We start from the raw sequence: 14034 nt of genomic DNA, 5'->3' as shown, positions 1-14034 counted from the left end.
GCAGGTACCCAGTCTAAAACGGTGGCTTCTCCAGCACCTGACTCCTAAGCCTCTCATTGTACTCCCCACTTCTAGCCCTCCCTCTAAATATTCTATAGTAAGTCTTGCACAATCCCAATATTCTCCTTCCTTGCATCTCATTCTGAGTCCCATCTTACTATAGAAATAACACCCACTCCCCACCTCTGGCAGTGTGTAAGGTGAAGGCTGCTGTTGACTAATCTAGTAAGTCTCACACCTGGACAATGGGCTGTTTGTCCTCCTGTGACAGCTCTGGGAGTAGCTGGGTCAGGGTGCTCCATTCGCTCTGATGAGGTTATTAAGGTTCCTCTGTCATTATTCCTCTCCTCACTTTTTGTTTAAGGAAGGTATTTTTTAATCACATAATTAAACAATTTATATTTAGAATAGTAGTGCTATTCTGCATCTGTTTAAGGCACATTTATTCTGGGAAGTTGCTCCTCACTCTTATCTTTTGCAGATTGCCTCTGATTTACTTATCTGCATTTTTATATGTATGCAGACAGTATTCTTGCAAATAAGAGTAGTTCTTTTTACTTGTCATACTACTATAAAGTTAACAAATGTTCTCAAGTATGGAATGCTCTTAACAGTAATTTTTGTGCCCTATAGCATTTAGCAGAGTCCTTGCTGGATGTTATTCTCAATAAACTCAAGGCTCAGAAGAATGCCACAAATCACAATTTCAATCAGGCTCTGTGTCGAGTCTATACAGGAATTTGTCGACAGTTGGGAGATTTGGAAAGAGCCCGCCTTTTCTGCTATAGCCTACTTAAAGAAGGTATAGTATGGCTTAGTGGTCTTGTATCTTAAATATGCTGTGTGTCTCTGCTGAGTGTTACACAATGATTATGTTAGTAAAAACAAACAAACAAAAATCCTGTGAAAGGGACATTTTCCTTAGAACTTTTTTTTATGTGCAGAAGTATTTGCACAAAATAGAAGAAATTTGCCTTCTCACATTTCCTCCACATTTGTGTCTCAGTTTGGTGATGACCTGGGCTCTTAGTAGTCAACTCATTTTCCCAAATAAATATTTTATTTAGGATCCTCTGTGCTTTCCTTTTTGCCGCATCATCTCCAAAATGATAGTGTGATTCCAGGGAATTTTGTACTTTTTGCTTATTAGTATTTTCTTATTTTAACTGAGTAAGCACTGATTCATAAAGCAAGTGTGATTTAAAAATATGTATTGGCTTGAAATAGTGTCAGGAGTTGGACAATACCTTGATCAAACCGTGCATTTGTACATGTCCTCCTTAAAGTTTTATTACTTCCCATTATCTGAAGTCTCACTTGGTTGAGAGTTTCTTTCATTTTGATTCCTTCCTCTCTCCCCCTTCCTTTTGTTCCCAGTAACAACAGTAATACATAAATACTGTCACTGTACTAAATTAAGGTACTGTCTTAGTTCTGAAAGGACTTAGTTTAGTTTGAAAATACTGAGCCATCCAGGGCTCAGAAGAGTATACTGGTATCTGTGTTTCAAATTAAAATAAAGTCAACTTTGAGACCGCTGAGCAACAAAATGCTACAACTTTTGATTGCTTCTGTTGGTGGTGATCTTCCATACAATATCCCTGTCTTTTTTTCTTGTTTCTTTTTTTTTTATCTTATAAGGATTGTAATTTTATTTTGTTGTTAATTATCTTTTTTTGTTGGGTTGAGAAATTTTTGTTTGGGGTTTTTCGTTTGGGTTGCTTTTGGAATTCCTGTCTTCTTGTGTGTTTTTCTGTCCTGCATGCAGTCCACCATAACTCTCCTTTCACTTTTCTCACATTAATAGTTTTAATACTGCACCATGTCAGAAACTATTACTTGTCGGATTATCTTTTGTTAGTCTAAATTAACAAGTAAGCCTTTTGTTTTGCAGTACCTTGGTACTTTGTCTTTTTGTGGGTTCTTGCAAATATTAAACATTCCCCTTGTTTCCTTTCTTTTTCTTGGTAAGATCCAAACTTCAGTAGCTAAATGCGTATTTTTGTTGAATTATTTTCTATTCTATACTTTGAATTGCATAAATTCCTCTTGTGGTTGTTCTGTGGTTTTATTGTTATCTTTCGAGTGAACAGCTGTAAACACATCTTAAGGGTTGTTTGGGTTTTTTTCATTTGTTTACTTTTATTTGATTACAATGCATTCATTTTAGGGTTTTCTCTTTCATGTAGTTTCACTTATTAATTCCCATCAGAATTACGGCAACACAAGTGTGAGCTATGTGCTGGCTACAAAGTTGCCAAATTGACTATAAACAGTCAGTACTACCTCATTAGACTTGCATCATCTGTTCTCTTGGCTTCTTGTCCCCCCTTTTTTGTTCTGTTCTCCGTTCTGGTATTCTGCCTTAAAAGACTGTGAATTAAATGTTACCTTTCTGTATTTATTTTTGCTTTTATACCTCCTCTGTTCCCCTCCTTCTTTTTTTTCTTCTTTTGATACCCCTTTACCTCTTACTCATCACCGAGCCTTCTGACTGTCCCAAATTCATGGGCAGGCAATTCAAGTTGCAGCATGTAGATAATTCTAGTTTAGCAACAGCCCTTGTTCTGACAAAAAAAAGTTAATTATTATGTGGTGAGGGGCTTCAGAGTAGAGAATGTCTATCCAAGACACTGGATGAAACTCTGTAAATTCTTTCTGCTCAGTGAATCCATTAAAGCATCTTGATTTTATGTATTTTCATATGCTCTGTAGTTCTTTAGATCTTTCTAAAAATGTAGATGTTATGCTGACATGAGGTGGGAAGACACATTTAGCTTTTTGGTTTTCATTAGTTTTTGCAGCTTTTTATAGTGACAATAGTGTTTCAGGCATATGTATTGCAATATTGCATTTCATATGTGAAAGTAATACCTACTTCTTGCTTATTCCAGTGTACTTTTTATTACTTGTAGTCTACACACTCATGTTTTATGTTAATATCCTTGAAGATCTCTGCTTTGGTGTTCACAAAGTTCTGTTAGCTCCCCTTTGATGGCCTGGAACTCTGTCCTCTCTTACTTTTATAGTTCTGGATATATAGTTGTCAGGTACTTGCTCTGAATTAATTTAATGAATGAGGTTTCTTCAATTATATCAGTAGCACACTTTTTTCTGTCTATGGAAATACAAATTTTGACATGCATCCATCATTCATATATGCCCACTTACAACTTGTATAACTTCCGTGAGGAGTATGAAAGTTCTCTGCAAAGTTATTTTTTTCATGTGGATTTCATAGGTGTATGGATGCAAGGTGTTAGCAAGTACGGTGGATTTGTACTGAAGACCAGATTTACACATTATTACACATCTCAGGATTATTTTTTTTCTTTTGAACCAGTTCTAGTTTGATCCAGTGATCAGAGTGCTCATTTGTGGCTGGAGTATATTAGGTATGCTGCTGCAGTTCATCTTCCAGTTTAATTTAATCCTAAAAGAATCCAGTTTCAATGCTCCGAGACCACTCTCCTTTGTGAACTAAAGAGCAATCAGAAGGATGAAGGGAGGCTAACCTCAAAATGCAAAAGGAAAGAAGGTCCTTTTGCACTGTTGTTACACAGCGAAGTCCAGTAAAGCCTTTTTTTCCCCTTAAAAAAGAGAGTGAAATTACAATGGGGGAGGTGGCCTAGGGGGCGATATTTTTTTTTCTTGGGTCTTTTTTTATTATTTAATCTCAGGACTGAGATGTACTAGTATGACTCCCATTCCCTGGGCTGCAGTTGTTACGTGACTTCTATGCCTTCTTTCCTAGTTATCTTGCTGAATACTGTAGTAGCTTTTAATGCCTGAGTATATTTGTTTTGTTTTGTTTTTAAATGTTCTAAATTACTTTGTTCTCTGTTTTTTCCTTAGACTTTCCAGACTCAGAAAAATTGATTTTATTTATTACAAATGTATGGTCTGACATATTTGTCTTCCAAGGTGCAATTAACAAAGCTATGCAATTAGTTGTCAGGCAGAGTGCAAGCAACGAGATGCTGGCCTGTTTGAGTGCTTATCTCAACTGGGAAAAGGTAACAGTCTGCTTTCATTGTCAGTATCAGCTTTTGTCTGCATTGGTTGCTTTGCTGGCTGCATGAAATCAAGCAGCTTAATTCTGATGAAGGGTGTGAAGATACCCTGTGAATCTCCCATGGAATCTCTACAATTGCACAACTAATGCTGCTTTAGGCCTTTTTCTTGTGGTTGTCTAGACCCTACTAGACACAACACTTTCCTTGTTTTCCCTATTAAATCCTAAACTCTACTAAACATTAAATGTAAGCATTGTTTTTAAACTTTGACCGGAAGTTTCTTGGACTAGGGAATTCTGTCTTTTTTTCTGGGTTTGTTGTGGTTTTTTTTAAGATCTGAGTGGAGTGAGTTAAGAGGGCATGGATTTTTATATGTTTCTTTTTTTTATTAAATCACAGTTGTGATGTAGCATTAAGCTCTTGTATTCAGAATTATGCTGTACGGCAATCCCTGTTCAGCAAAGGATTTGTATTCTCCCTTCTATTAGGACACAGCTTTCAGTTTCATGCCAATAGAGGTGCACATAAGTAATGTCTCAGTAAATGTTCCTGGAAGTATTTGTTCTATACACTCACACTACCTACTTTCTTTATGGATCTCTATGAAATATGAGAGCTGCTGCAGCTGGGGAGAAGGACCTCATGAATTTCTATATCAATAGACAGGTCAATCAATAGATATCATAGATACCTATCAAAAGATAGATAGCAAATGACATCATGCTATTCATAAGATTTTTTTACTTAGCTAGAAATACAGGGACAAATTTCAAGTGGATTGTAGTCAAGTTATAATTTTATGAGAAGATCATTCTACTTATGCAAGTAAAGCCTACATAGAACGGGCATTTAGTTGTTGGTCAAAGTACTCAATTTTAGTGACTTGCATCATTGCAGAACTTGCCAGTTACATGAGCTTTTGTACTGAGAAGATATGCTGAGCACCCACTGTCTTTATGTGATAAGCCTAGACATTTTTCTTAACACTTCAGATATTCAAAGGATGTTTGTTTTTATATTTTCTTGCTTGCCCTAGCTATTTAATTAGCAGAATTGTTTCACATGACATGTTTTTAGTTATTACTACCTCAACCATTGCAAGTGCTTTCTTGGAAATTAGCCCCTAATGAACAATAAACAGTAACAAATTTCAGCATCAGAAAATAATTGAAAAAAACCCCCAAACTTAGAAAGTAAGCAGGATTAGTCTAACCTTCTTGCATTGGAAATACTCTTCTGACCTTAAAGCTTAATTGATAGAGATTGTAGGAGGAAAGAAGAGAGTGAGTGTAGGGTTTGTGGGTTTTGTCATTGTTGGTTTTTTTTTCTAAACTCTCCTTTTAGTAAAAGCATCAAGACAAATACTGAGTACTTGAAGATTTTAGGTTTTGTACTCTTTTTATTTGTGTTAAGTCAAACCCAAAGTTGAATTTATGGTGTAAGATGCTGTGGACAGTCAGAATCAAATACATGTAAAGAGCTTGATTCTGGGTTGGTAACTTTTCATGGATTAAGATAACCACCTTCTGAAATTCCAGAGCTCCTCTTTAGATGCTGGTACTATGGTCTCAAACCTGCTTTTAGAAATGCAGTCATGTCCAAAAGTAGAATTTCAACTGAGTGAGCAATATGGAGAAGATCTGAGTGAAGATGCTTGGCAGTACATATTTGCTATTGATCTACTCTGCTCTCACCTGAAGTGGGATTGGACACATGACAATGTTATAAGGTATTGTGGCAAGCAGTTTTTTCAAAAGTTTCCCCGTGTGATTTTTTTCATGGCTTGTTTTGGTGTTGGGTTTTTTTTCCAAATTTGAGACATTATGACTTAGCTTTCAACATAATAAAACATAGCATAATACTTAGAAATAAGGGCGTTTTAACCTGATGACACCTAGACTACTGTGTGTGTGTGAGCCTTATTTTAAGACGGAATAAGTGATCAATGAGGAAATGTAGGATTTTATGGTACCGGTCCAAGAAATTAAACCTGTTTGAACCATTCTAATAAACAATTGATTTAAAAATAGCTATATGTGACAACTGTGAAAGATTTTGAGACGGATTGTTTGTCATTTAAGCAAAATGATTGATTATCTCCCTTTGAATTTAATTATTGAATTCTGCCCCCCTTCCCCCCGCGCCCCCCCCCCGAAAAATGAGGGTGGAACTTGGGAACTTTTGATGTGTAAACAGCACTCCTTCAGTGCTGAGAGTGAAATGTAACCATAGTCATTAGTGTACTATCCTGATTTCAGCCTGATTTTAATTCTAAAATCATTATAATACTTAGATTCAATGTCTTAAATTCTCTTTGAACCCTATAATCCAGTGCATGGACTGCTACCATGATTAACTTGGTTTGACAGACTTCATTTTGATACCTGTGCTGATCTTACAGCCCCTATTTTCTATGTAGAAGTTACATAACCTAGCAGAATCTCCAAAAATATGGCATTTGTTTAACTATGACATGACATAATCATTGAGTGTAAAGTAAATGCAAATAATTTGCAATCATCATCAAGTCTTTCATACAAGTTCCATGCTTTCAAATACTAAATAAGTGTTTGTGGCTAAATACTTTTAAAATTGATACACATTACTTCAGTGAAAGGTATGTCATTTTAACTAAAGCCATACAGAGTTGATTGTCTGTGTGGAGTTGTGCAAATAATAGGTAACTAGGTCTATTAGCATCATTTTAAGGATGAAAAAAGTCTATCTCAGGTCCTTTCAGGTTTAAAAACAAGCATCAGATCCTACTTGTAACATGGAAACCATGAATTTTCACTCAATTAAGAAGCTTGCATAACATCTCAGCACGACATTTGAAAGTAGCGTAATTTCATATATGTCTGTGAAGTCAGTGGAGTAAGTTTGACTTTAGGTAGAGATGCAGAATGTTGCAGGAAAAAAATGGAAGATGAACAGGAGTGATTCCTCCAGAAAGTTAGCTTTGACTGTTTGGGTTTAAAACCTTCTTTACATTACTCAGATTTGTGGATGCTTGGAATATTGTGAGTTTCCGTAGAAGGTGAATTAAAGATGCAAGCGGAGCTATGGGAATACATGGTAAACAGAAGAACTGTTTGCATTCATTATAATATAAATATTGTACCACCCCTTCATGCAGTATCAGATTTTCAAATTCATTTGTCTTTCACAGTAAAGTGCTTTGGCCTTCTATGGATAAATGGGTAAAGAATAGAAAGGGGCATGGAACTGCTCAATCCATTCCCGACAGTGTTATAGCATTGACACTCAGGCTAATAGGTAAGTAATCTAAATTCTTCATTGAACTTCTGCTTTGTGTGAGTATGTCCTTTGAAAGTGTCAGCCTGCCTGGAAAGTGAACTGAAGTATTTTAGCTTTTTTTTGGATCTTGATTTTTTTCTCCCAACTTTCTTCAAAAATTTTCACCTTAAAAGCCAAACTTTTACAATCCTATGCAGATATTTTCTGATTGTCAGTGTGTGGAAATCATGTACTTAAGTTTTGAGACATTACTCTGGTTTCATGATAACAAACACCAACATGTTTCATTTATTTAAAATTAAATCATCATACATACGCTTTATCACAAGCCTATAAAATGAGGTTTTATATGCAACCTAATACCTCTTCCTGCAATTTTAAGTTAGATTCATTTATTTGGGATCTAGATGGCGTTCAAGGTAAATAGATAAACTTTGGATTTCAATAGATCTTTTCAGTACATAGGCTGTATAATATTGTTTGTTAAACAGAAATTGCATTCTTTGAGAGTTTTACACTTACAAATTGTAAATCTGTTGGAGGTTGGATCAATCTGATGATGAAAAATGCCTTGGTGTCTTTAGTCACAAAAAGAATAGAACAACTGTGGTTCCCAAGACAACATGGTAACCAGAATGACTAATTTTTGTAACTGAAATTTGCATTTTCTGTGGATACTTCAACAGACAATCATGAAGTCTAAAAATGAGGAAGTTGACTAAATGTCAGATACATAGTAACCTTTTTTTCTTTCAGGTCGAGTGGGCCAGATAGGTTTGAAGGAAGGATATCTGGCTGCAGTGAAGAATATTAGCTCTGTAATTGGACTGTTTGTACAGCATGCAAAAGAGGAAGGTAATGTTTTATTTAGAGGAACTTTAGTGTAACATCTGCAATGTGAAGGTTTGCCAATGTAAACAGAACACACACACAAATTGAGACACACGTGCCAAAACAGCCAGCTTGTGCAGTTTTATGTTAGTGCATAATAGCACAAACAGTTTTCTGTTTGAGTCCCTTTCTCTTCTGAAGTTAATGAAGCATGTATATTACCTTCTGTTGGAGACAGAGAAAACTCTGAGATATTTTCAGCCTCCGTGGAATGCTTCATATAACAGCGTATCAGCTGCCTCAGCGAACCTAAAGGCTGATCTTAGCAGTAATAGCTAATTTGTTACCTGAGCAGCTCATCCTGAGGCTTGCTACTAGCGAGACTGTTGTACTGGGAGAGGGTTGCAAGAAAGTCCAAATTCCTGACTGAGACAAAGCAAGGCAATTAGGGCAGCAGAGATCTACATTGCTAAGTTATTCTGGATGTTAAGTGCATTTTGCAGTGAAGCATTGGTTTGTGTTAGAGGGCTGTTTTGAACCACTCGTATGGCTTCTGTTCTTTGCAATCTCAAGTTCTTCCAAGTGAGTGGTATATGTCTGTGTCTGTTTCAGACTCTCTGTAAACCTGACTGTTTTCATAAAAGTCTGGTCACCCTTACCTAGAGTAAAATCACTAGATGCTCAAATCTTTTATGCCCTTTGAATACTGAAAACCTGCTGAATTCAGAAAACTGGAAAATGCTAGTACAGATTGTTACGGAATTTGTGTGCAGGTTGTCATCTTGCTACTTTCTGGTTTTAGGCATCCCAATTGTTGATGTGTTTAAATTCCAATTCTTGAACTAACAGTTTCTTTAGATTTAGGTTTCCCAAAACTGTTATTGCGTATCAAAGTTTCTGTAAGCTGATTTGTGTTAACTTTTTTCAGGCATTCCCTGGGGTGTGCAGCTGGCAGCCATATATTCACTGTGTGACTTGGGTTCAAGCAATCCGGAAGGTATTGTTGAGGCCATCCATGCTTGGAGAGCAACAGTTCCTAACAACATCCCTTTTGCTGTCACAAGTGGTATAGATGAAATCACTTCTCTGTGTAAAATGGAGGTAAACTAAAATCTAGGGAAGTGGACTGATCTAAAGGAAGAAGTGCCTTATTTTACTAAGCAGTAGTTGGTTCCAGTTAAAAACAATACAAAGTGTTGTGTGTTTTTTTATTTATTTTTTTTTAACAATGTCTGATCACACAAAGCAAGCTCAAGTATTTTATTGGGTTTTTCTGTTTGATGGAAAAGTTTTTAAAAAATAAATAAAAAGACTTGCTTTTCCCAATAATTGATCAGTGATCTGAAAACCAATGCATCTTTGACTCTTGAGATATTTCTGCTCTGACATCAATAAAAATCAGTAATAGTTCCCATTATTTTATTTCCATCAATGTAGAGCATGGGCACATTTGACACAACAGAAGATTGAGCCTGGTTGAAAACCTGGCTCTATTATTTTGTACTATATTTATAAAGTAACTGTTCAGATAGCAGAACTTTGCCCAGGTTCTGCTTTATTTTGCTTGAGTAGTCTCATAAACTTAATTTAAAATACTTGTGTAAGACAGGTAGGAATTGACTTTTTGGGTAACAATCATGTATAGAGTAACAGAGATACTAAATCTCTGAACTTGTATATATGGTATATTCTGATAATGTGTCTCACATTTTATATTGTTCCACTTGGGGAATTATGCATATGTAAATAGAAAGTTGGTTCAAAACTCATGTTTCACGTTTCTAATGATAGCTTCACTACACTCTGTGGTTTTGTATCTTTCATAATAAAAGAAGCAAACACCGTTATGTTCTTGTTGGTCTTTTTAAATAGCACAGAATGAACTGTTGTATATAGCTTATATAAGTACTACTTTGTGGGGGCAGGAGGAAATTCCTATGAGGTAATTTCACTGAATGAACTGCCCGTAACACTGCAGTTCTCACCACTGGAAAGAAGGTATATTGCATCTCTCCAGAATTTCCTGGTATGCCTCGGGGCATAGTTTTAAAAATCAGTTGAAAACTTCTGTTTTTCACCCCCTGATTATAACCATATGAAGGGGTGAGCTTTGCTAAACCAGACTCTCATTTGTAGTGGGACTCGGACTCTGACAGAGCTTTGAGGTGGTGTTAGTGTTTTTTCCTTTTTCTTTTGATTATAAAAAGGTCAAAAGGCTTTTAGTCTGCTGAAGCCAGCTGTGAGCTTGGATAACAAAACCTTTAACTCAGAGTGAATTGGACAACATACAGTTTACACCTAATTCTTTCTCCTACATGTTGTGTCCTTGCAGGCACATCTATGCTTTCCGGCTTGTCTTCAGTCAGTTCAGCATCTTTCGGTTGCAGCAAGCACTTTACAATTTCTTCTGGTTCTTGTAAAGTTTTTTGGCACATGAGGACCAAGTTCTGTTTCTTGGTCCTCTCAACAGTTTCTGAGTTGCTGCATGAGCTGCAGGCTCTCAGCTCTTGTTGACAGATCCCGTGTTGCCTGGAAGTTCTGTTCTGCAGCATGCCGAGTTGCTCACTAAAGAAAGAAAAGTCATCCCCTTCCTGCAGTTCTGCTTGATTAGGCACTGCTGTCTTTAGCAGGCGAGGACACATGCTGCTTTTGGTGTTGCATGTTTTATCAATGCCTGTAGCATCATACTTTAAATTTAATTTATAACCAAGTTTTAGTTTATTCTGCCTTGCCAGTTTGTTTTTACATCTACTTCAGATGTAAGTAAAACCTGCTGGCTGTTTTTGGTATGAATGGAATTTTATAAGAACCTCCCTTATATCTTATGCCTCCTATTGTAGACTCTGTGATAATGTCACTTAAGAAGTAAAATCAATTCACTAATGTTTCTAAATATGCACTGGAAATGTAAAATTGTGGGTTGGAATAGCTGGTACTGACAGTTCAAAATTTATAGCAAAATCATGTGTTTTATAAAATATAAATTGTATATTTTGTGTACCTACACATTTTATGAAAAATATTGTATAAATATTTTGTTTCTGATCAAATTGTTTTACACTCTATTGCTTATCTATAGAAGCAAGTTCTTCAGTTCTGCCACCAGAGTTAGTCTGCCGTCATGTTCTTTATGCTGTGTGTATGACATAAGGGGTAACACATGTGCCGAACCTTCAGTTCTCGTTTCCTCACTGAACTGCAATACTTTGTCTCACTCCTTTTGATTATATTTTGATTTTAGAAGCATCTTTCTGTACCACTTGTGCTAGTCATCTTTCATCATACGACTTTCATTCCAGACATATTTGTATTGTCGCAGCTTAGAGCAATGTGCCTGAGAAATTCCACTGCTCTTCTACATCACAGATGAAGCATAGCAGCTTCCAAGTTGTGGGGCTTCATGCCAGAAGGATTAAGTTCTCAGATCCCAGAGGCTGGGTCATTTTATCTGTGCCAGATCATTCTGCCTTGCCCTTGGTATTTTTGAAAGCTACTAGCTTAAGAAAGACCACATGAGAAGTGCCTTACGAGCCATCTAGCCTTCTTACCTGCTTTTTCTGGATTCCAACACATGGTGTCTCTGGAGGCTGTGGTGATTGCTACAGACTGATGCCTATTCGTGCCATCCTTCAGCACCAAGAAAATCACTGCTGACAACTGTTCCTTCCAGCCACACCTGAGGTGAAACCTTGTGAGACTGATTTCTGCCAGCATCAGTGATGTGGTGGCTTTGGTTGCATTAGTGTTGTTCTGTCTTTGGTGCTGCCTTGGCCCTTAGCCACTTCCAGCTTTTTGCTAGTACTGTAGTCTGGGGCATTCAACTCTCTCTTCGTTTCTGCTGCCAGTGCTGCTGGCATGGTCAGCTCTGCTGCAAAGAGCTGGTGTTCGTATGCATTGTGATTTTTGTGCCTCTTCAGAGCCTGACTACCAATGCAGCCTCCTAGCCCTCTGAGAGGTTCTTTCCTCTGAAGTGAAACCATGCAGAGCAGAGTGTGCATTGATTTCAGTTGCAGATATGGCCGCTAGCATTCTGGACATCAAATTGACGTAAGAGAATTTAACACAGCCAAGTAGGTCCCTGAAAAATGTCTAGTAGATTTGGTACATCTGTGCACAACAGGCACTGCTACATATATGTCTGTTGTGAAGGCTTCCAATAAGGATTCATAGAAATTAATTTGCCTCAGGTTGAAGCTGTCTGATGTCTGGGTCACTGGGCATTTTGGTGATTGTGAGGCTATGGGGATTTTATGTATAGCCTTTACTTATCTCTCTTGCATTAAAATAAGCACAGAATATCTGCAATGGAAGGACAAAAGTAAGCAAAGATGACAATGAAAGTATTGATAATAAATCTGGTAAAGAAAATTAATGGGAAATAGATTAAATGAAAGAAAACAAAGAATGTGAGAAAAGGATCCCAGATGTTTCAGTGCAAAAACATTCTAATCCAAAAATCTTCACAGCAAACAGATGATACTGTTGCCTTTAGAGTTTTTATAAAACGCTGACATTTGAAGTACATAGGGGAAAAATCAGAGCTTTCCAAGACCAAAAATCTACAGCTATACTTATTTGGAAACAACAACAAAAAAAAAAAAACACAAAACACACACCAAAACCCAAAAAACTCACAAAGCCATTTACATGAAAAATCTTCTGCTTCTGTTAAATACTAATCACTCATATAAAAATAATACTTGTACCTCCCACACACACTGTCAAATTACAGTATTTAAAGAGCTGTCAATGTCCATAAATAGGTGAAGAAAGTATAGCGATTTTCACCATATGGAAAACCTTATCTGTATAATTCTCCTTAATCAGAAATTACATAAGTGAATTTCTCATCCAGATATCTGTTCCAAATGCTAAAAACCTATTTTGTGTAAAATACTTAGTCCATTAAAACGGGTTTTCAGATTTCTATCATCATTTGAAGATTTTTGCTTTCTTGTGTTCTCACACAAGCATTGCCCATGTGGCCTATCCCAAACTGTATCAGAGGATGTTCAGGTTTCCACTTCCTCCATCCCTTCTCATATTCCTAAACTAAGACATGGAAAGGCACCTCAGCTGCTAAGAAATTAATGTCAGCAATGTGGCACCCTTTGAGACAAAATGCTAGCCATCAGAATTGATCTCAGTTCAAAATACTCAGCTCTAGCACTTCCCCCTCTCCAAATATTGGAGACAGTAAATACGTGCAATAGTTTGTTTATTAGGACAACTCTGTACTCCAGGCTTATGACTTCATAGCTGTATTATCAGGTATTTAAAAAATCCCTGACAGACACGTATTTACTCCAGGAAAAGAAACCTGTTATAAATATTGGAGAGCAGTTTATGTCTCTGTGTGTGTAGATGAACAGGATGCTGGAATAAGTTATTCTAGGAAAAATTGCATTTACTTATTTCACTTTATAGCTGCCTTTATACTAAAAGTTCTGCCTGTCTGTATCCTAGCATGCTGTATTGGCAGAAGTATCCCACTGTGTGTTCAGTCATACAGTCACACCTTGCTGGAATACTGATTTTGGACATATATACCTTTTTTTACACTGTTTCTACAAAAAGTAGCAACTTTAGCTGTGCTACTCTTTTTTGTTGGCCTGTTACACCATCAGGGTATTTTCTGGGATGATTCTGCCTGTGTAGGTATAGTAGCAAATCTTTTCTGGTGTGAATTAGTTCTTGGTTTGTCTTCATAAAAGAGATAGGTCTGGACTCTGGATTGTTCAAAATTAAGCTGTAGTTATTTTATCAAACCCTCTAAAACTGATGTATTGTCTTTCCTAGCGTCTGCTTTCACCTGCCTGTTTTGAACAAAAATAATTGCTGAAACAGACACTTCAAAAAGGCAAAAGCAGTCACAAGTTTTCCAGTTTGGAATGACTGATGAAATTACGTGCTCTGCCCTCAGTTTTAA

At 36.7% G+C, this 14034-nt stretch overlaps 1 protein-coding gene across 3 annotated transcripts in view; it reads left to right on the top strand.

The window, feature by feature from the left end:
- Positions 1–9952, top strand: part of ICE1 (interactor of little elongation complex ELL subunit 1) — a 39169-nt gene extending 29217 nt beyond the window's left edge. For all 3 annotated transcript variants that reach the window (XM_075083804.1, XM_075083802.1, XM_075083803.1), the window contains 6 exons: positions 634–802; positions 3856–4016; positions 5555–5745; positions 7186–7292; positions 8031–8129; positions 9034–9952. In XM_075083804.1, coding sequence (XP_074939905.1) covers positions 634–802; positions 3856–4016; positions 5555–5745; positions 7186–7292; positions 8031–8129; positions 9034–9215 — 909 coding nt within the window. In that variant the 3' untranslated portion in view covers positions 9216–9952. The remainder of the gene's footprint in view (positions 1–633; positions 803–3855; positions 4017–5554; positions 5746–7185; positions 7293–8030; positions 8130–9033) is intronic.
- The last annotated feature ends 4082 nt before the right edge of the window (positions 9953–14034 follow it).

The sequence above is a fragment of the Phalacrocorax aristotelis genome, chromosome 2 (genome assembly GCF_949628215.1).
Source record: "Phalacrocorax aristotelis chromosome 2, bGulAri2.1, whole genome shotgun sequence".
Taxonomy (NCBI): domain Eukaryota; kingdom Metazoa; phylum Chordata; class Aves; order Suliformes; family Phalacrocoracidae; genus Phalacrocorax; species Phalacrocorax aristotelis.
Note: the sequence above shows the minus strand (reverse complement) of the source record. Positions and strands in the feature narration are given on the sequence as shown.